Source organism: Meriones unguiculatus, chromosome 3 (assembly GCF_030254825.1).
Source record: "Meriones unguiculatus strain TT.TT164.6M chromosome 3, Bangor_MerUng_6.1, whole genome shotgun sequence".
Taxonomy (NCBI): domain Eukaryota; kingdom Metazoa; phylum Chordata; class Mammalia; order Rodentia; family Muridae; genus Meriones; species Meriones unguiculatus.
Genome location: NC_083351.1, coordinates 138544862 through 138565533, shown reverse-complemented (window position 1 = coordinate 138565533; position 20672 = coordinate 138544862). Strand labels below are relative to the sequence as shown.

At 48.2% G+C, this 20672-nt stretch overlaps 1 protein-coding gene across 3 annotated transcripts in view; it reads left to right on the top strand.

Annotated features, from left to right (window-relative positions):
* Window positions 1-6342: 6342 nt before the first annotated feature.
* The window catches only part of Zeb1 (zinc finger E-box binding homeobox 1), a 168153-nt gene continuing 153823 nt past the window's right edge, over window positions 6343-20672 (top strand). For 2 of the 3 annotated variants that reach the window (XM_060380637.1, XM_021653868.2), the window contains exon 1: window positions 6343-6448. In XM_060380637.1, the coding sequence (XP_060236620.1) occupies window positions 6391-6448 (58 nt within the window). In that variant the 5' untranslated portion in view covers window positions 6343-6390. Of the gene's footprint in view, window positions 6449-8153; window positions 8294-20672 lie in introns of those variants that run through there. The other variant, XM_060380636.1, reaches the window with a different exon arrangement.

Below are 20672 nucleotides of genomic sequence, written 5' to 3'. Positions count from 1 at the left end.
GGCACATGATCAGAATGACGACCAGCAAGCCGGCCATCTGAGAAAGGCTCTGCAGACAGTGGCGAGGTTGGAGATGGAGAAGAGGCCCAAGAAAGACTGAGGGCTAGGAGTGACCTTCAAAGGTGGACAAGGCAAAGAAACATTCTCCCCTAATGTTTGCTGATAGAACCCAGTCCCGCCAAAACCTCAGGAGAGAATCTTTTGGCCTGTGTTAGACTTCCGTCTCCAGGATGGTGAGCTTTTGAGCGTGGTTTTGTTCACCGGTGGGCCAGGTCTGCACAGCAGTAAGGGAACTCTAATATGGACACCCACACTACACAAACAGGAGTGCCGCTGGCTGAACACCAACGCCAATGAAGATAACGATGGCCTGGCCGCGGTGTCTGTCTCTGTGAAGGAAACCTGGGGCCAGTGACAGTTGGTTGTCAAGAGCTCTGCTCCTTCGGTGCTGGAGCCTGGCACAGCACATCTGACTCCAGCCAACAGGGAGAAGCTCGAGAACGGTGAAGACTGTCCTTGGTGCTGCCCACAACTTCAGTTGCTATCACACTGCTCAGAACTAGCAGCCTAGTGGCACCTAGGTGCATGCGAGCAGGAAAGGAGCAGAGCCGTTACTGCAAGGAGCCCTGTGGTGAGAAGAGACACTTCTGTCACACAAAGACCACAAGACACCTGGAACCATCAAATCAGTATTCTGAATTGTTTCACCTGGATTTTAGATGAGACCAGAGCCTTCATTCAAAAGTTACTGAATAATCGGCATCTGCCAGATTTTGGACGAGCATATATTAGGATAACATAAGATATTTATTTCACATTCAAATTTCAATTTAGAATCGATAGGACTGGTACTTTTGACAAAGCTGGGCACCATTTCTAGTTCCAACTTATGAATTTCTCAGAGTCCTGGCAAGAAACAGATGGTGCCTTTAAAGGGTAACTGAAGAGGGTTTAATGAATTCTTACAAAGGTGGAGACAGGTCTTAAGAGAAGGAACAATGGAGAATCTAGCCATTCTATCTCTAGGCCTGAAGGCACAGGGAGAGAGGCACTTTCCAGAACTTGGCTACAACACACAGGTATGTGGCAGGAGCCACGGGCACTGGTGGAAGATAAAGCTGCAGCCACAGGAAGGGAGGAACTACTCCAGACTCCCTCGTTCCTTTGGTCTTTTGCCAATGCTTCCCAACCTGGCTGAAATCAAGCAGACTTGGAGGGCAAAGGCACCTGAGTGGTACGGTCCCAGAAGCTGGCTTTCAGAGCACTGTCAAGCAAAGAACAGACTTCACTGGCCTCAACAGAACTCATCAAATAAACAAGCAGGACGTTTCAGAGCTGGAACAATTTTTAAAAACCTTGACCTAAAAGATAACGGGAAAAGATCCAAACAGAACTATGTCAGACCTGGGACAAAGAAAGAGGAAGAGAATGATTAAAAAGTAAAATAGTGGGGTGTGGCCTGGTTATGTAAGATAAAGAAAGCAGCAAAGGAACAGAAGCAAGAGGTGAAGAGATAGGCGAGGTCGGACCAGGGGCGCACAGTTGTGGGTGTACCTGAACATGGTTCTCTGTCACTAACCTTTTCATGCGACCTTAACATGGTGGTCAAAGTTTTAAAACAGGCTACTGTTCTTTCTTTAATTTTAACTTTGAACTACACGTGTGCCAAGGGTTTGTAAATGTGAGCGGTGCCTGTAGGCGAGACCACTGCCTGGGTTACAGAAAGCCAGGGGTGTAAGCCAAAGAACAGATGCACTCTGTAACAAAATCAGTCAGCTGCTAAGAGCAGTCAAGATGCCAAACAAAGACATACAGGGAAACAAAGGGCTCAAAAACAGCAGCGCAAAGCAAATGCCAGGCCCCCCATACTGTGGGAAGTAGAACCCACTGAAAAACCATTCGCTCCCGCGGGGCTCTCTCACCTGAGCAGGTCACCCGTGTTCACACATGGTAGCAATAAAGAATATATTCAAAGAGTGCTCCTTGAAATTAACCTTCATAGTTATTGTATTAGCTTTTGGAAATCATCACTGACATTCTGCAACTGTCTCCCTAAATAAGTTTATACTGCTATGTTAGATATTTTGAAAATGCCACCAACGTCAACAGCCCAACCTGCTGGCAGTTTACTGGCGCCTACTACAAGTGGGAGCCTTTCCTCAGAGAGAAATTTTGTTAGTGCGGAACCTAGCAAAAATCACCTGGAGGCATGAGGAAAACTCGACCCTTTGTCACCTCCGAGGATGCTTTATTAGAGAGACCGGCCTGGGTCCTGAGGACAGGTGGTTACGAATCTTCCCGAGGTCTGCCTGCGAGATCTGATCTGCAGCAGGGAGGGGACAAGCTTTCTTTGATCCACTGTGAACAAATCCAGTCTTAGTTGAGTCATTACGGAGATGCAGCCTGGAGGGTCCCTGCATTCTTTAAATGTGTCCTGTGAGTTTCTGTCAACCTGACACAGGCTAGGGTCATTGGAGAAGAGGAAACCTCAACTGAGAAAACGCCTGCACCAGAGTGGCTCGTAGTGCCCATTCCTGACTGCCGACTGATAGGAGGGCCCAGCCCTCTGTGGGCACGTCATCCCTGGGCAGGTAGTCCTGGGTGCTAGAAGCAGGCCAGTAAGCAGCACCCTCCATGGCCTCCGCATCAGCTCCTGCCTCCAGGTTCTTGCCCTGGCTTCCTTCAGAAACAGTCTGATCTGAGTTGTGGTAGTTGGAACAAGAATGTCTCCCACTGGCTCATATATTTGAATGCTCAGTCACCAGGGAGGAGAACTATTTGGGAAGGATTAGGAGGTGTGGCCTTGTTGGAGGAGGTGTGTCACTGGTTGAGGTTTCAAAGGCCCATGCCTGGCCTGGGGACTCTGCCTGCTGCCTGTGAACCACCCTGTAAGGCTTTCAGCCGCTGCTCTGGCCCCACGGTGGCCAAGCTCTCCACCACGGCCGCCGTGGGCAACCCTCTGACACTGTGAGCACGCCCTCAGTTAAATGTTTCCTTTTTACCTGATTGCCTTGGTCGTGGAGTCTCTTCACAGCGACAGAACAGCAACTTAAGACATCATCCAAGTTGCCTTTGGTCGTGGTGTTTTAACATAGCAATAAAAACCCTAGCTAAGAAACACACTTGAGTACACCCTCACCCCCTCAAAGATACAGTGTGCAAACAGGTACTGAATGCAGAAGTGACAGACAGAGGAGCCTTCCATGAGATTACCTGACATCTGACAGCGGCCTCGAGAATTGCAGTGAGGTACCCTGATGTACAACACCCAAATTAAACTTCAAAATAGTAATTTTTCAGTTTATCCTTGTATGTGAATCTTGTATGACAAACAAGGGCACACGAAGGGTATGAAAAAGTTACAGGAAAATTCAAAATTGAATGGATACATTTATATTGTCCCAGTATATCAGAAGCTACAGTAATCCACTTTTTACAGTGTATCTTGTTCAGCATATACAATCCTCATGCTCGAAGCAATGCTCACATTCCGTTATCAAAGGCACATTTTGGGGGTGTGTTCTGATCACACCAGTCACGGCAAACAGGACATGAAGCATGTTAAAGATGCAGTAGTATCCTCACTCCCTTTATCTCAACTCTTGCTATTTTCAGACAGGGTCTCCTGGAGCCCAGACTGGCCTGGAACTTAGCATAAAGCCTAGGATGACTTTGAACTCGGTATTTTCTTTTTAAATTGGTTCCAAAGATTTTTTCCCCCCATTCTTTGGTTAACATAGAACTATCACACAAAAATCAAGTTTAAAGCAGTAGTTTATATTTGAGACTTTTTTTTTTTAAGACAGAGTTTCTCTGTGTAACTGAGCCTGCTCTTTCTAGCACAGATTTCAAAAATATCTTCAATAACATTATGGAACTATGAATATAAGTCAAATATTTAATTTGTAAGTTATCAGCGGCTTTTCTGAAAGTGAGGCATTGTGTTAGATTTGGCTTACCAGTATTTTCCTGGTAATATTTTAAAAATAGAACTGAAGTAATTATTTTTGGGAAAAGGAAAATGATAATGGAGAGGTTACGATCTAGAATGGCCATGAATGGCAGCTACCGTGTTTCACACTCACCTCGGGGGTCCTAAGAAGCAAGACACACAATCTTCACTCCATCAACAAGAACAGGTTCAGGAAACTTATTTCAGAAATATTTATTAAACATCTACTGGGTGGCTAGGCCGCTGTCATGTGCTGAGGATATGGACACAGGAAGCCCAAGAAAAGGTTAACTGTCCCCAATCAATAAGGCAGCTCAGCAGCCGAGGAAGGCACAGAGCAGCCCCCGGGGCTGTCTGTGTCTGACTGCTGAGCTGAGGAAGGGCACAGAAGGCTTTACAGGCCAGAACCGTGTGACTCCTCCCAAACTTAAGGGAAGGCAAAATGTATGGAACAGAGCAAACTTTCTAACTAGGGTGGCTGCAGGAACATAAAAATTAAACAATTAAACAATTTTCTCTTTTGGTTTTTCAAGACAGGATTTCTCATGGGTAGCAAGCCTTGGCTGTCCTGGACTCAACCTGTAGATCAGGCTGGCCTTTCACTCAAGGGATCCGCCTGCCTCTGCCTCCCTTAGCGCTGGGATTACAGGTGTGTAGCAACCCAGCCTGGTTTAGACAATTTCTGGTAAAAGGCAAGTTCATGACCTGATTCAGAAAGCGCATTTTTTGTAATCCCAGCTGAGGATGATAAGGCAGGGACTCCAAGTTCAAGGACTGTGCCACACAGTGACTCAAGGCCACTAGCCCAAGGCTACCATTCTGACACACGTGTTTCAGTTAACACGGTATTTAAGACACTGCCTGTGTGCACAAGGACCAAGACAAAGCCTTTTTGCAATGGATGCGGATCTGAAAGAACTTGTAGGACTGCATAACTAAGACACAGCAAACGAGGGAGGGTTCTCACCTACGGCATTTTAAAATGCCGGGCTCTGGCTGTACACTTCAGCCTAACGAATCTCTAACATTTTGAGATATTTGTGTATTTGGGGTGGGGTGGGCTCCCTATGCAGCCTGAGTTGGCCTTGGACCTTGGACCTTCCTGCCCCCAACCTCCCACATTCAAAAGGCTGCTGGTGTCTGTCACCATGTCCAGTTGTGTGTGGGGGAGGGGGATCTGCCCGGGTATGGCAGAAACCTACGCAGCTGTCATTTATCCGCACTGTGCTGATTTGATGTACTGTTTTTCATACTCCAAGGCATGTTTCAGTTTGTTATTTCTATCCATAAATACACTAGCCCAATAACTAGGTATCTGAAATAACTGCTAATAAAACTCATAAACGTTGTTCCACATAACCCCTCCTTTGAAAGCGGGTGGGAAGTAGGACAAGAAAGTAAATTTAAATCCTAAAATTTCCGAAGACGGATATCAAGGTATTTTGGGTCTTAAAAGTCGAAGGGCTTAAGATAAACATCAGCCTCAGCCCACAACAGTCAGTCTGGCTTGTAGCCATGAGGTCCTCACACTGCGACAAACTCTCAGGTACTTGTAAAACCGTAGTTACTTGGAGACAGGGTCCCACTCTTGTGCCCAGGCCGGCCTCTAACTCCGGGCCATCCTTCTGCCTGGAGCCCCTGACTTGTCCGATTACAGGTTTCCAGGGGCGCTCCCCACTCCCACCCCCCAGGGCTGTCTGTGCCCCCACGGGCGAGTCACGACGCCCACGGGATCCCGCAGGGCGGGGTGGGCAAGGTGACAGCAGGTGAGCCGTGCGCGGACGAGGAAGTGAGCCTGGCACCGCGCGGGCATTACTCATGCTGCTTTCCTGCGAGCGGAATTTCTCGCCTCCCTCTCGGTCCAGCTGCAGCCACTTCCCGTCCGGGCAGGCCGGGGAAACCCGCGCGTCCGTGGAAGGGCGGGGAGGAGGCAGGAGGGCGCGGGCGGCCCGCGGCTCGGCCGAGCGGTCCACGGCCCCGGCGCGCACGCGCGGCCCGCCGCACCCGCAGCCCGAGCGAGCGCCCGGGGCCGCCCAGGGCGCACCCGTCCGCGCGGGGGTCCGCGGGCGCCGGCCCCACCTGGCCCGGGGAAAGCCACGCAGTCGCCTCCCGTCCCCGTGCCCGGGGGCGTCCCCGGCGCCCTCCTCCGCGCCCCCAGCACACCTGAGCGAAACTTTTCCCTCGCCTCCCCGGATTCAAACTCCGGCAGCGCCCCGGGGGCTGCCGCAAACCGCCCCGGCCCTAGCAACGAGGTTCCGGCCGTAGAGCGAGCGCCGCTAGGTGTTAGGAAGGTGATGTCGTAAAGCCGCGAGTGTCGTAAACCAGGTGCGGTGGGGAGGGGGAGGGGTGGAGGCGGCGGGTGGGGGGGAAGGGGAGGGAGGGAGGGAGGGAGGAGGGGGAGGAGGTGACTCGAGCATTTAGACACAAGCGAGAGGATCATGGCGGATGGCCCCAGGTGTAAGCGCAGAAAGCAGGCGAACCCGCGGCGCAATAACGGTGAGTGGCGGAGGGGCCGGGCGCGGCGGGCGGGCGGCGGGCGGCCGGCGAGGGGCGCGGGGCCGGGCGGGCCGGGGGCGGCGGGGCCGGGCCGGGCGGAGTGGGAAAGTAAAGTAGTGCGCCCCGCCGCCCGCCGCCCCGCGCCGCCGTCCTGGACCGTTATGTCTTACCTGCCTCTGCGCCTAGCGGCTCGGCGGCCGCGGGGACCGTTAGGCGCGCCGCATCCCGCCGCCGCGCCCGGCCACTCCGCGGCCGCGGGTGGAGCGGCTGTTGCTTCTTTGCGCACTTTCTCCACTCTTGCCGCCCCCCGGCGCCTCCCCGCGCGCGATCCTCCCTCCGCGCAGGCCGCGGCGGTGGGGAACAAACTTGCAGCGGGCGGGCGCGGGCGGACGGGCGGCCGCGGGCCGGCTTGCGTGTCGGCTGCGTGTCGGCCGTGCGCGCGTGTGCGCGGGAGCGGGCGGGCGCCGCGCGCCGCCTCGGGCGCCCGCGGGGAAGTTGCGCCCCGCGCGCTCGCGGCCGGCCGGCCGGGCGGGCGGGGATGGGGACGCGCGGGGCCGCCGGGAGCAGGGCGCTCCCGCGGCTGGAGCTCCGCGCGTGGGCCGCCCGTCGGGGCCCGAGCGGGCTGCGACGCCTCCCGGCCGCCGCGGGGCGCGCGTGTGCGTGGACCCGGGGGCCGGGGCGCGGACAGGTCGGGACGCCCGGGCGGGCGCGGGGGGCCCCCCGGCGTGCATGCGCCAGGCTCCGGCTCGCTGGCTTTGGGGAAGTTGTTACCTGGGCCCGACGCGCGGCCGCGGGCGGATAACGGAGCCGGGCCGGCGCTCGGGGTCGCGAGTGGGGCGGGTGGGGGAGGGGGCGGGCGGCCCGACGGACGCACGGGGCTGCGGCTCGCCGTGCAGCTGCGCGGGGTATTGATTTGCGCGGGGGTGCCAGGGAAACGCGCTCCCCGGCCTGGCCGCGGAGTTGTTTTTTTTCCGATGGTGCCTTTTTTTTTTTTTTTGTCTCGTTTTGTTTTGTGTTTAAAAGAGGGGAGAAGCCCCAGGCGCCGGGAGAACCCGCGACGCCCCGACTCCTGTCGGTGGGCGCCCCGTGGGCTCGCCCAGTGCTGGGGAGACGCGGGAGTGGCAGGACGGCCGGGGCCCCCGGTCGGGAGAGCGTGTGCTCCGGGCTCCAGGCTGCCGGTCATTGTCTGGACAGTCCCCGCGGCGGCGGCGGCGGCGGCGGCCGGGGGATGCCCCTGCCCGGGTACCTGAGTGAGCCGACGGGCGGCCACAGCCCTGCGCGGCCGCGGCTATATAAGGAATTCCTCGTGCCTTCCGCGCCTGGCGGCTGCGTGGGGGCTCCCGAGGGGTGCCGGGCGGCCGGTGGGGAGGACCGGGGGGATGAGCGCGGCCCGGTGGCAGCGATGTGGCGTCCAGGGGACCAGGGAAGCCCGGCGCGCCCCCACGCCCCACCCCGCCCGCTCCGCGCGGCGCCCTCCCCTCCGGGATGCCGCACGCCAGGTTTTGTAACCTCTCCTGGCAATTTTAGATCTTGTGTGGGATTTCCTGTCTAGAGGCAGATACGAAGGTTTCAGGCTGTTCCAGAGAGGTTCCTGCTCGGTTGTAAACACGTTTCGAATAGGTCTGAGCCCACGTTGAAAGCCCCGCTGGCGTGAACGGTTTCGGTCGTTGAGCTAAGCGGCGCGTCTCCGAGCAAGGTGTGCTGGGTGGCGTCATTGTGGAGAGGTGGCTGGTGTGGCAGGACCCGAGCGAGGCTGCCGCGAGTGTAATTTCCTGCTTCTGGCGTCAGATAGTGTCCGTTCTGCAGGGAGCCGCCGCCGCCACTGCTGATGTGGCTTTATGAAAGGTAAGTTGGCCAGGAAAGGGCTGCTCCGTGCCCTGACCTTATTTAAAACGCCAGTCGCCAGAGAAAGGGGCTTCCGTGCTGCGGACGACATGTGTGTGACATGTGAGTCCCAGCCACCCCCTGTCTGTGCAGCTGCTGTAAACATGTTTACCTGAATAGGGAAGAATGGCTTTCTCTCCCACAGATCCTGGGATATTAATATCACACACATAAGGCATATCAACAGATGACTTAATGGGGGGGGAAAGCTATCCCGAAAGGGGCCTGAGATCGGCAGGAAAAGGAGATTCGTGATCGCTGCAGCAAATGGCAACTTGTGCAGGTAGAAAAAAGATGGTGTTTAGTTTTCTCCTGCATGCATGCCAGCCCCCTCCTGTTCGCCGCCTGCCTTCTCAGGGGAGGGGTTTATTTACCGCGCTTGCTGTCAGGGTTTCTCCTTTGTGTTTAATATTAGAAAAACAGATTTGGGGCTTTTGGACCCGAAATGTCTTGACTGCGGTATGCATTACTCCGAGAAAACAAAAGGTGTGTGAGAAAGCGCTGTGCTACCACAGGTACCTTCCATTTTCAGCACTTTTGCCTCTCTCTTTGTATTTCTTTCTTTTTGTTCTCAAATGCTTTCATCCATCGCTGACCGTTGCAGTCATGCTGTTTGATTCGGCTTGCTGTTTCTGCAAATTAAAAATGAAGTTATCTGCATTGTGCTGTGGAACCTGGGGATAAGTGCTGGTTGATATTTCTTAGCAACGTAGTCATATTTAAGTTGCAGATGTTTCAGGAGAGAATCATCTGGAAAGATATTAACTCTTGAATTCCATTTTAATGAATAAGTAGTGGTGCATACAGTGGGAGGTGGTAATAGAAATATTCTATATTATTTTTGCATAAATTATATTTGTATTCATTTTGAAATAAAGTATGTAGATTTTATGGCTAAGCCAGCAGTAAAACATTTTATTTCCTTTCTAGACTGTGTCTGCAGGCTAGGACACTGACAACATCAGAAACTGTAACTTAAAAAGGGTGAAGCAGTTGAGCAGGTTGCCTAAATCATGCAGCCTTCTGTGGGGGGTGTTATGGTGGTGAGGCCAGCTGTCTACAGGAGTGGTGCTAGAAATGCTGAGATTCTAATTTAATGCTTTGTTGTATTTAAATTTTTTCTTTTCCAAAGTTCTATTCTGTATGACGTTTTCCTTCCCCGTTTTTATTCTTGAGAAATGAGCCCTGCATGCTGACTAATTCACCTTGGATGGAATAGCAGGCACATACCTTTCTGTCACCAGCACCATGTCTTCTTGCTGCCTTTGGGAACCACCAGTAGAGGATGCTAACCAAAGCTACTGTTGGCGCAGCAGCAGAAGCTTTGGCATCTTCTGTGCTCATGGGCAATATTCTGTGTCCTTGTAAATCTTCAGAACAAGCCTGAGGGTCCTTAGCTTGCTGACGCTAGAAAGAGGTAGGAATGTGTTCACATGAAGGTACTTATACACTTAAGCTTTAAAATCTTGAGATTGGTACTCTCTGGTATCACATTAAAGCAGTTACAGTATTTAAAAAGTTTGGTTTTAGATTTGGGCAAGAAAATGCAGTGGCTACGTATATTTATTTTTTTCATATTTTTCATACTTTTTAACCTTTTGTTGTTGTTCATAGTAGGAGTCTTGAGCAACACATTTTTCACATGTTAAAGATGTCCCTGGTTAGGAATGGTGAAAAAAAGTTTTAATTAAGTGATTGCTAATACTGAGTAGTATTTCCCCATAGCTTAGGTAAACTTGAGACTTAGATGCTAGTCTTCTGCTGTTTGGCTGTAGCTTTGATTTTCTCCTTTGTGCTGTAAGCCTCTCATAAGAGGCTTATGGGGTCCCCTGCCCATCCCGTACCCACCTTTAGTGAAGAATCCAGGAACATATTAACTTTAGGTTTCCCCTTTATAAATTAAGAAATACAAGTTTTTTTGAGCCTCTAATAATTTATTTATTGGTTATATTCAAATAATTACTACCTTAAGCAAACCATGTACACCACGATGATGACTTTGGCTTATAAAAATTACATGGAACTTGAATGTTTCTGCTTTGTATTCATATAGTTATGTTAAGATAAATATAAACCGTAAGCTTTCACCAGTCAAAAGTTAGAAGCATCTCTTCACCGTCGACTTCAATGGCAGTTCTAGAAAGGCACTGACGGCTCCACCATGTTGCGACAGCCGCGCTGTCTGTGTGGACTTCTCACGGACTGTCTGTAAGCACAGGCTTTCATTTCTGACAGGTGTCTCTTTAATTTTGTAGTATTCTATGTCCTGAGATCTCCATGAATGAGAGATTCATTTCTTTTCTTTCTTTCTTTTTTTTTTTCGTGAATTAAGGGACTTAGAGTTTCACAGTGTATGAATTCTTTCGTGAAGCACAACATCAGCAATGTCGTATAGACTGGAAGGGTCGCTCAGTGGTCAGGTGACCCTGGTGAAGAGAAAGCATGAGGAGTACTTGCTAATGTTGCCCGCCTTAGCACACCTCTGTGTTTTGTAATTTGCCTTTGAAATACAAGAAGGCTGTACCGGGAATATTTCTAAAATATCCTGAAACATTTCCCACAGTGATTTTTTTTTCGACCTTTTTCTTTTTCCTTTTCTAAGTCATTTCTAAGCGTGCGGTTGGAGTCAGGTGTACACACAGATGCACGGTCATGGGGGATTATGCTGCTAGCTGCTCTTGGGTACTTATCTTGAATTGCAGCGAGGAGGAGAGACGCATGCAGCTGCTGTAGGTCTGCGTCAGTGTGCAGAGGAACAGTAGGGCTGGAGGCTGTCATGGACACGGAGATGACACTTAAGGTTGAAGTGCTTTCATAGGCTCTGCAGCATGGCTGTTAATCCCTCGTTCACTTCTTGTAGAGATGCAGACCAAAATACAAGAGCCTTGTGGAGAGAACACTGTAAAGGCTGAAGTTGGAGAAGGGCCCTCGTTTGGGGTATCCTTTAAAACTATCCTTTAAAAGTTAGACCTTGTACATCCTAGGAGGTAATCGTGGTGTAAACGTCAGTTCTGTGCATCGTGTGCAAAGGTTTGAGAGCACTGTGGTTAAGACTGCACAGAGGAGTGCCCAGTGAGCACACAAGCATATCTCTACCCCAAGCAGTCTCCGCAGAGGAATGTGAAGTTTTCCAACAGGTAAACCTGATCTTTGTGTAGACACTACCGGAGAGAATAAATAAACTTTCCTGTAGATGGACAGTGTTTTGAGGATTCCATTTTTAAAGGAAGCATTCTTTAAAAGAAAAGAATTATTCTGCTTTAAATTATGTATGTTTATGTATAGGTTTATACACATGTCTGCAGGTACCTACTGTGGCCAGAGGAGGCCTGTGGGTACAGGCAGTTGTGAGGTGCCTGCCTGGGGGCTGGACAAACATGGGACCTCTGGAAGAGCAGTGAGGGCTCTTAACTGCTGAGCCATCTCTACAGCCCCAAAGGGACCTCATTTACTACATAAAGATTACCCATGTGGAGTGAACATGCCTGCCTGAGCTTTAAGCTTAATAGAGGTGAATTATGCTGCTCTTAACCTAAAAGTGGGTTACTAATAATATCATAAGATTTATTTATTTGTGTATTTATTATGGTATTGGAGATTCAACCTGGGCCTCATAAATATTCTGCAAGTACTCTACCATTGTGTCACATTACCATCCTTTTTAAAGTTTCTCAGTTGAATGCAATGGCTCATTAAGTTGTCCTGGATGGCCTTGAACTTGTGATCTCCCTGCTTCATCTTTCTAAGCGTCTGGGTTATAGCTGCTTGATCAAGTCTCTCATTGAATCTGGGCCTTACCCATTGATGAGTCTGGCTGGGCTGGTGCCCCAGGGACCCTCCTGTCGCCTCTTCTCCTGTGTTGAGGCTGTAGGCACACTGACCTTTATGTGGGGGTTGGAGATCCAAACTCGGGCTGTCATAGCCAAGCACGTCACTGAGTTAACCATCTCTCCCAGAAAGCTCTAGTTCTATCTTTCTTTTAATACAGGGCGCTCCCTTCAGATATTTCCACCACTGGTCATGGGCACTAACAACAATTTGATTTCTCTGTTCATGACCCTTGACTTAATTGAACACAACGTGTGAGGGCTTGTTGTTGTTAAGTAGATCGCATTCAGAGTAAACCAGAGCTTGTTGGCTTAAAAACGAATCATCCTAGCCAGGCACTGGTAGCACATGGCTTTAACTCTAGTACTTGGGCCGCAGAGGCAGAGCTCTGTGAGTTCAAGGCCAGCCTGGTCTACAAATCAAGTTTCTGGACGGCCAGGGCTACACAGAGACACCCTGTCTAGAAAATAAGAGCAACAACAACACACATATCTTTTGACAATGAAAGATTGTCTTCCCCAGAATCCCTTTCCCGGGACACTGGTCCAGGTGAAGCTCTGGGTGAGCTGCCGGGGGGAGCTGCAGACTCTTGAACATGTATTTTGAATTGTGCTGCCAGATGGCTACGTGGGCAAAAGTTTCATGGAGTCAGGGTCAGGACCCAGGCTTAAGGTAACCTTGCTCTCTGGGCATGCCAGAATGGACTGTGAAAATCACCATCTCTGATGTTTTCTCCTTTCTTCCTAAGCACAGAGTAAGTACATTCTTAGAGATGTGCCCTGTGTGGCCATCACAGTGAGCGCCCTGTTGTGTCGCTGGACAGTCAGTCTTACGGGAGCATCACTAGAGGTGAAACTTGACACTGAGCACATCCTTATGTGGCACAGGACTACATTTTACTAACCCTCCTTTCCATCAGTGTGTGCTCCAAGATGGCCCCCAATGCCCAATACTTGGCTGGTACTGAACACTGTTGCAGCTCACTTTTCTAAACCAAGTTCCTCTGTATCCCTTTGAGGGTTATTTTTTATTTGAGTGAACAAGGGAAGTGGGAAAAGGAAAATCATTTCCTATGAGTACCACTTAAGACAGTAAAGCAGTATACATTTGGAGACAGAAGAATTTGGGTGGATCATCAAAAGCGGTTTTCAGGGGGAAAGTGATAATAGGTGTGCTGGTTTACGCCCATAATCCTGTCATTCGGGAGGCTGGGACAGGAGGATAGTGAATTTGACAGTTGGCTTGTGATACAAAGTGAGACCCTCACAGGGAGGAGAAAGGAAGACAGGATTAGGAAGGAGGGAGAGGGAGGGGAGGGCTGGAGCACACCCATGCACAAAGGCGAACACAAAGAAACACTGACTTTGCCATGTTTGTCTTTCTAGTTAGTGAAAACTAAGTCCTAGTTTGTTGCCTTTTATCAGAACATTAAGTATATTCGTCTGTGAATTTGTAACAAGCAAGTGGATGCCAGTGTTTCTCGTGTATTTATAGAGTGCTCAGTCATCTTGGCACAAAAAGGATTTCTACGGCATGTGGGTACCTAGCCGGTGTAGCTGTGTCCCTCACTTAGCCTTATTTAGAGCACTTCTCTCATCTGGACGGCGCTGCTCTCCCCTCCAGGCCTGTGTCTCCAGGCCTGCACGGTGCCAGTCTCAGGTGTCTCTTGGTTGCTTCTACCCGCGGTTGTTTCCTTGAAGCTATAACTAGTTAGGAATTCCTGGTGCTGGAGCCCCAGTCTGACTCCAGGGTCCAGGGGGTCCCGTCACAGGCCTCCTTCCATGTCAGGAAGGAGGGCCGAGGAAAGATTTCTCTGTAGATAGTGACTAAATCCTGCCACATAGTTCAGCAAATGGCAAAACCAATCTTCACCCGCACCAGCAGTGTGGGACTACTTATTATTTCAGAGTTTTTCCAGAGTATGGCATTTTACAATATCATGTCTTTTGCATTTTTAAAAAACAATTTTTCCTTATTTTATGGGTAAGAGTTTTATCTACCTGCATGTGGGAGCACCATGAGTGGCACCAGTGGAGGCCAGAAGAGGGCATCAGGTCCCCTGGGACTGGAGCAGGAGACAGTTATGAGCTGCCATGTGGGTGCTGGGAACTGGACCCGCCCTCCAGAATAGTAGCCAGTGCTCCTGACCACTTGACCCATCTCTCCAGCCCCATTTTGTTATTTTGACACTGCTAAATAAGATGTTGAGGAGGTTTTATTTTACTAGGAGGTTGATCCTTTCTGCATATCCTTGGCTAGCAATTTGGGTTCACTTTTGTATTTCTTGTTGATAGCCTAGATTTTTTTTGTGGGTGTTTTCAGTATCATAATTGCAAGTATACCAATCATCTATCAATTTTAATGATGGTACAAAAATCCTTAATTTTAGTCTTAAATCCATCAGAGTTTTGACTTTGTGGGTAGGAGGGAATCTTTCCTAATATGTAGATTAAAAATACTTTTATGGAAACTTTTCTGTTAGTGTCATTGCTTTGCCTTTTATCGTTAGGTCTCTTGTGTGTATGGAGGTAACCCCTGATATAACGGGGCCTTCTCTGTTTCTCTGTTGTTGCGGTTTTATTGTTTTGAGACATTCTCGTACAGGAGCCCAGACTGACCCTGACATTGTGCAGATCCTCCTGACTCCCAAGTGCTCGGTCTGCAGCTTACAGTTCGCCTGGCGTGGCTGGATAGAGGGGCGTTTGCCTGTTTGCTTTCAGTTTTCTGAGACAGGGTTTCTCTGTTTAACAGTCATAGCTAGACTCACTTTGTAGACCAGGCTGGTCTTGAACTCACAGAGATCTGATGCCTCTGCCTCCTGAGTGCTGGAATTAAAAGCTGCCACTGCCTGGCGAGTGTTATTTTTTTCAAGGATAAGCAGGGTAAGAGCTGGGTTGATCCTGTATTTTACTAGTTGTCTTAAGTTGGCCAAGTGACATAGCTTTCCGCTGAAATGCTACTCTCAGAGTTGGAATGGCTAAATGAGGTTTATGAAACAGCACATTTTGTGTTAAGCCTTCAGTAAATGCTAATTTAAACTTTATGTATTTGCTTTAAATACATTTTGTATCAGTTAACTATTTTTTTATTACAATTTATTCACTTTGTATCCCAGCTGTAAGCCCCCTCTCTCATCTCCTCCTAATCCTACACTCCCTCCCTCTTCACCCTCTATGCCTTCCCCCAGTCCACTGATAGGGAAGGTCCTTCTCCCCTTCCATCTGATCCAAGCCTATCTGGTCTCATCAGTACTGGATGCATTTTCTTCCTCTGTGGCCTGACTCTTTGATCAAAGAGTCACCCATTGAGTTCATGTCAGAGACAGTCCCTGTTCCCCTTACTAGGAAACCCACTTGGACACCGAGCTGCCATGGGCTACATCTGTGCAGAGGTTCCAGGTTATGAATGGTCCTTGTTTGGAGTATCAAGTCTCAGAAAAGACCCCTGGGCCCAGATATTTTGGTTCTGTTGCTCTCCTTGTGGAGCTCCTGTCCCCTCCAGGTTTTTCTATCTTCCCCTTCTTTCATAAGAGTCTCTGTACTCTGCCCAAAGTTTAACTATGAGTCTCAGCATCTGCTTTGATACCCTGCTTGGTAGAGTCTTTCAGAGGTCCTCTCTGGTAGGCTCCAGTCCTATTCCCTGTTTTCTCCCTCTTCCCATGTCTATCCCACTTGCCTTTCTGAATGAGGATTATGCATATTACCCAGGGTCTTCCTTCTTGATTAGCTTCTTTAGGTGTACAGATTTTTACCTATATTATATATTTAATATCCACTTATAAGTGAGTATATACCATGAGTGTCTTTTTGCTTCTGGGTTACCTCACTCAGGATGATCTTTTCTAGTTTCCACCATTTGCCTGCAAATTTCAGGATTTCCTCGTTTTTAATTGCTGAGTACTACTCCATTGTGTAGATGTACTACAATTTCTGTATCCATTCCTCAACTGAAGGACTTCTGGGTTGTGTCCAGATTCTGGCTATTACAAATAAAGCTGCTACAAACATGGTTGAGCAGATGTCCTTGTTGTATAGTTAACTATTTCTTATCCATGCTTTTTATTTTGAGACAGAGTTTCTCTATATAGTTTTGGCTGTCTTGGACTCACTCTGTAGAGCAGGCTGGCCTCAAACTCACAGAGATCCGCCTCCCTCTGTCTCCCAAGTGCTGGGATTAAAGGTGTGAGCCACTGCACCCAGGTTCTTATTCATTCTTAACTAATGCACTACTACTACTTGAAATAGACTCTCTGCTTTGGCCTTAAGTGTTGTCTGCTTAGGGCAGGACCAGTGGACTAGCTCACAGGGTCTGATGTTTCCATATGAAGTTGCTGTGTGAAAACTTACACTAAAGCTTCATGTCTCTGGCCCCTCTCTCCCTTCCTAGCACTCTCATTTTACACGAGCATCAATATGTGGGCGTGCATGCCTGTGCACATCCATGGATGTCTGAATGTCAGTTGGGTAGATCAGGTGTTTTATCACTCTCCGCATCATTCATTTGAGGCAGGGTCCCTCACTGACTGAGATCGTCCTTCTCTGCCTGTGTCTTCCCCAGCACTGGGCTTGCAGGCACATGCCATGCCTCTGCCTTTAAGTGTGGGTGCTGGCACTCAGACTCAGGACCACAGGCTTGTTCAGCAGGCATGCCTACCCCAGGGGCATCTTTCCAGTCCTCTGGAGCATCATCGTTTGTTCCTTAAGGTGTCTTTTAGCTCAGGGAGGACCATCTTGGATCAGCTCTTAAGGTGCATTATATGGAGAGGTACTGAAACACTTTCTGTAAATGTTGACTTGGAATTAGAAATAACACACTTTGTACTCTGTTGCATAAAGCAAAAACTGAAGCCCAAGGAAGCCAAACTGTACATTTTGTGTTTGAACAGTTTAAGATGCATGTAACCTGTAAGTTTTCATGCATTCACTTGGCTTGGAATATTTTACTGTGTCCCTACACTTTAGATCAGAACAATCTCAAGACAGAAGTTAAAACCATGTGTGGGTCTGTAGGTATGTTTATTTAAGTAAGCTTTATTGCAATGCTAAATATGTGATAAGATACAGTCCTGTGCATTTTGGCACATGCATGCTTATATAACCACTCACATGGGAAGTATCTCTGTCGTCCCCAGAAATTCCCTTGTGCCAAATGGCAGCCAGAACTTCCCGCTTCTGGCCCCCAAGAAATCAGTGGTCTGTCTGGTTTTGCTCATTAAAGATTGGATTTATTGTTCCTAGAATTGCAACCAGGAAACATGGACTTCTTTCCTTATATTCCTTACTGTGCTTTGCATAGTGTTCTTGAAGTTCATGCCATCAGTAGTTCATTCTCCTGAATTGCTGGGTGGTATTCTGTTTTCATGAATGTAATATAATTTATATAGCTTTTCACCTACTCACCTAAAATTAGTTGACCTACTAATTTTGATTATTTGTGCGCTTTGCTATAATTAAATCTATAAACACACAGATTTTATGGGACCATAGACTGACATTGCTCTTGTACACTTAAAAAGATTGCTGGGTCATTCACTAGGCGTGTGGCTAACTTGACAAGAAACTGCCCAGCTATAAAGCGCTTGTCACTTTTGTGCCCCCCACCATCCTCTACGAGTTCTGCTTGCCCCATTCTCTGGGGGCGTGGCACCACTGTGCTGGCGAGTAAAGGTGTGTGGAGAAGCTAAGCGTCTGTTGCTCGCTTGTTGTCATTCGTCACGGGCTTTTCAAATGATACATCCCTTTTAGTTAGATTTCTTTTAATGATTGAATTGAAAGAGGACTTTGCATTTTCTGGACTCAGATTATTTGTTATATATAAGTATTTAAAGGGCTTAACCTTTTTTGGAGTAGTCTTTGATTTTTAATTTTGAAAAAAAAATCTTTGTTATCAGTTAAGATTTTATTCTTTTGGGCTTTATTCCTTGATCAAAGTGAAGATTTTTCTAAATATTCGAAATTCTAAAGCATTAACATTCAGGCCTATGATCCATTTCATATTAAATCTTGTCCATATTCTCTTTTTACCTTGATCTATAAGGGCCCGAGTCTACCTTCAGCAATTTTCACGAGTTTAAAAAAAAAAATCTGACCTGTTCGTCTTCTGTTTTTGTGGTTCTAGGATGTGCACATGAGTCTGTGGCTGTGTGCTTGTGGAGTGGAAAGGCCACCGTTGGCGTTTTCCTCGGGTGATTGTCACTGTGACTTTGAGGAGGGTCTCTCACTGAACACAGAGCTCCCCCTGCGGCCCCACTGCTCCTTCTGCCCCCGACTCTGGGATTGCAGGAGTGTGCCACCATGAGCTCAGGGTTCGCAAGGCTCCAGCATGAGGAAAGGCTGCCCACGGGGAGCCAGTGGCTAGGTGGAATGTGATTGTAATCTGCTGGCTTTCAGATTCCTGCATGGTGGTGGTGTGCCCAGCACGGCCCTTTCACACTACACACCTTGTAGCTGTGCATGGGGAGCATGATCCTGCATCTCATCGTGAGCACGGGTGCTCGTCTGCTCACTCTGCTAGAGCCAAGGGAACAAGCGGCGGGCTGACCAGTGCATGAGTTCACATTCACACACACATCTTGTTCTCTAAAAGATGTTCTGTAACTAGTTCATTTTCCATTTTATTACTTTTAGCTTTTCCATTTCTTTTTGTTATTGATTTTCCTTGAAAAATCTGTAGTGCTTACATGTCTTGGTTTTTTTGTTTGTTTGTTTTTGTTTTTGTTTGAGTCAGGGTTTCTGTGTGTAGCCCTGACTTTCCAGGAACTCACTCTGTAGACCAGGCTGGCCTCCAATTCAAGGATACTCCTGCCTCGGCCTCCCCAGCAGCACTGGGATTAAGGTCTGAGCCACTACCACCTAGATTGGTTTTATTTTTTAAGTTTTGTTTTAAGATTTATTTATTTACTTATTTGTCAGGTATATGGTGTTCTGCCTGCACACCAGAAGAGAGTACCAGATCTCGTTACAGATGGTTGTGAGCCACCATGTGGTTGCTGGGAATTGAACTCAGGACCTCTGGAAGAGCAGATAGTACTCTTAACCTCTGAGCCATCTCTCCAGCCCCTTAAGTGTCTCATGTTTTTATATTTCCTTTGGTTGTATCATTCTTGGACATTCTACATGTGAATATAAAATTCCTTTTGATCTGGTTTGATGGGTACATTTATAGAAAGACAGCAATGAGTGAGAGATATAAAAGTCATAGGCTATAATATTAATTTGATGTTATTTGCTCTATGAAGTTTGAACAATAATGATTGATTTAAGCCTCCATTTGCTTTCTGTGGAATTGATGTGGTAATTACCATGCACCAGTCAGAAAGGTGGAAACCAAAGGTGCTTGTGGTATAGGAAAAGAAAACAGGAATCAAGCTCAACAAAAATCTAGTTCAGTAATTGGTCCTATTGCGGATGCTTGGAGATAAGACTTAAAGGCCATGCATGGCCATCCTGAGGAAACCACAGCCATGGTCTATGCAGAGGATGGTTGTGCAGCTAGCTGCCAGAGACATGTCTATACACTGGGATCTGAAAGACATTTGTCTGTCATGTAGGAGGAGAAGGATGAATCTAGAGAGTTAGAAAGCAAATGAAGAAAAAATTTATGCTGAAAACCGAGTTTGCATTTTGTCCTAGGAGTGATGTGGAACTGCCAGTGGGCTTGAAGAGGGAATTGTATTGCTATGTCTGTGCAATTCACCATTTAGTGATTCTCTATACAGTAAATGTTAACACGTGATTGCATTATTGAAAGTAGGAGCTCACCCTTCCTTCCCTGACCTGTCAGATCACACTGGCAGAGTCATGTCGCCATTGCTTAGAAGTGGTGTCCCCGCCATTGATGTCCCCACTGCCGCCCTCATGCCACCAACAGGATTAGGTTGTTAGATGCTTACACAGGTCAGGGTTGGTTCACACATGTGCACCCGTTGGCAGTGAATTTGTTCTCTGTGTTCTTCTAGGGAATTGTATACTTTCAGTTTTTTTCTTTCTAAGTCAAATCACAATCCAAACAAATGTTGTGATTTAAAAATCTCTTGAATGAGATATTTTTACTTCCATTAACTACTGTTTTCCAAAGACACATGCTCTGTACTCTTGGTTAGTAAATCATTCCTGTTTATTGGGCTAGTTCGTTTTTTTTGTTGTTGTTTTTTTAACTTGATACAACCTGGAATCATCTAGGAAAAGGAAGCTGTTGGTCTGTGGGCATATCTGCAGAGCATTTTAAAATAAATGTTTGGTGTGGGAGGGCCCAGCCTGCTGCTGGAAATGCCACTCCTGGACAGGTGATCTCAGGTTGTGTAAGAAAGCAGGCTGAGCAAGCCAGAGAGAAGCCAGTAAACAGTCCCCTGCACAGCCTCTGCCTCAGCTCTGGCTCCCAAGTTTCTGTCTTGGCATTCCTCTGTGATGAACTGTGATCTGTAAGCAAAATAAACCCTTCCTCTTCAAGTTGCCTTGGGTCAGAGTGGGTTAGCACAGCAGCTGAAAGCAACCCAAGGCAGTTATTTCTGCCA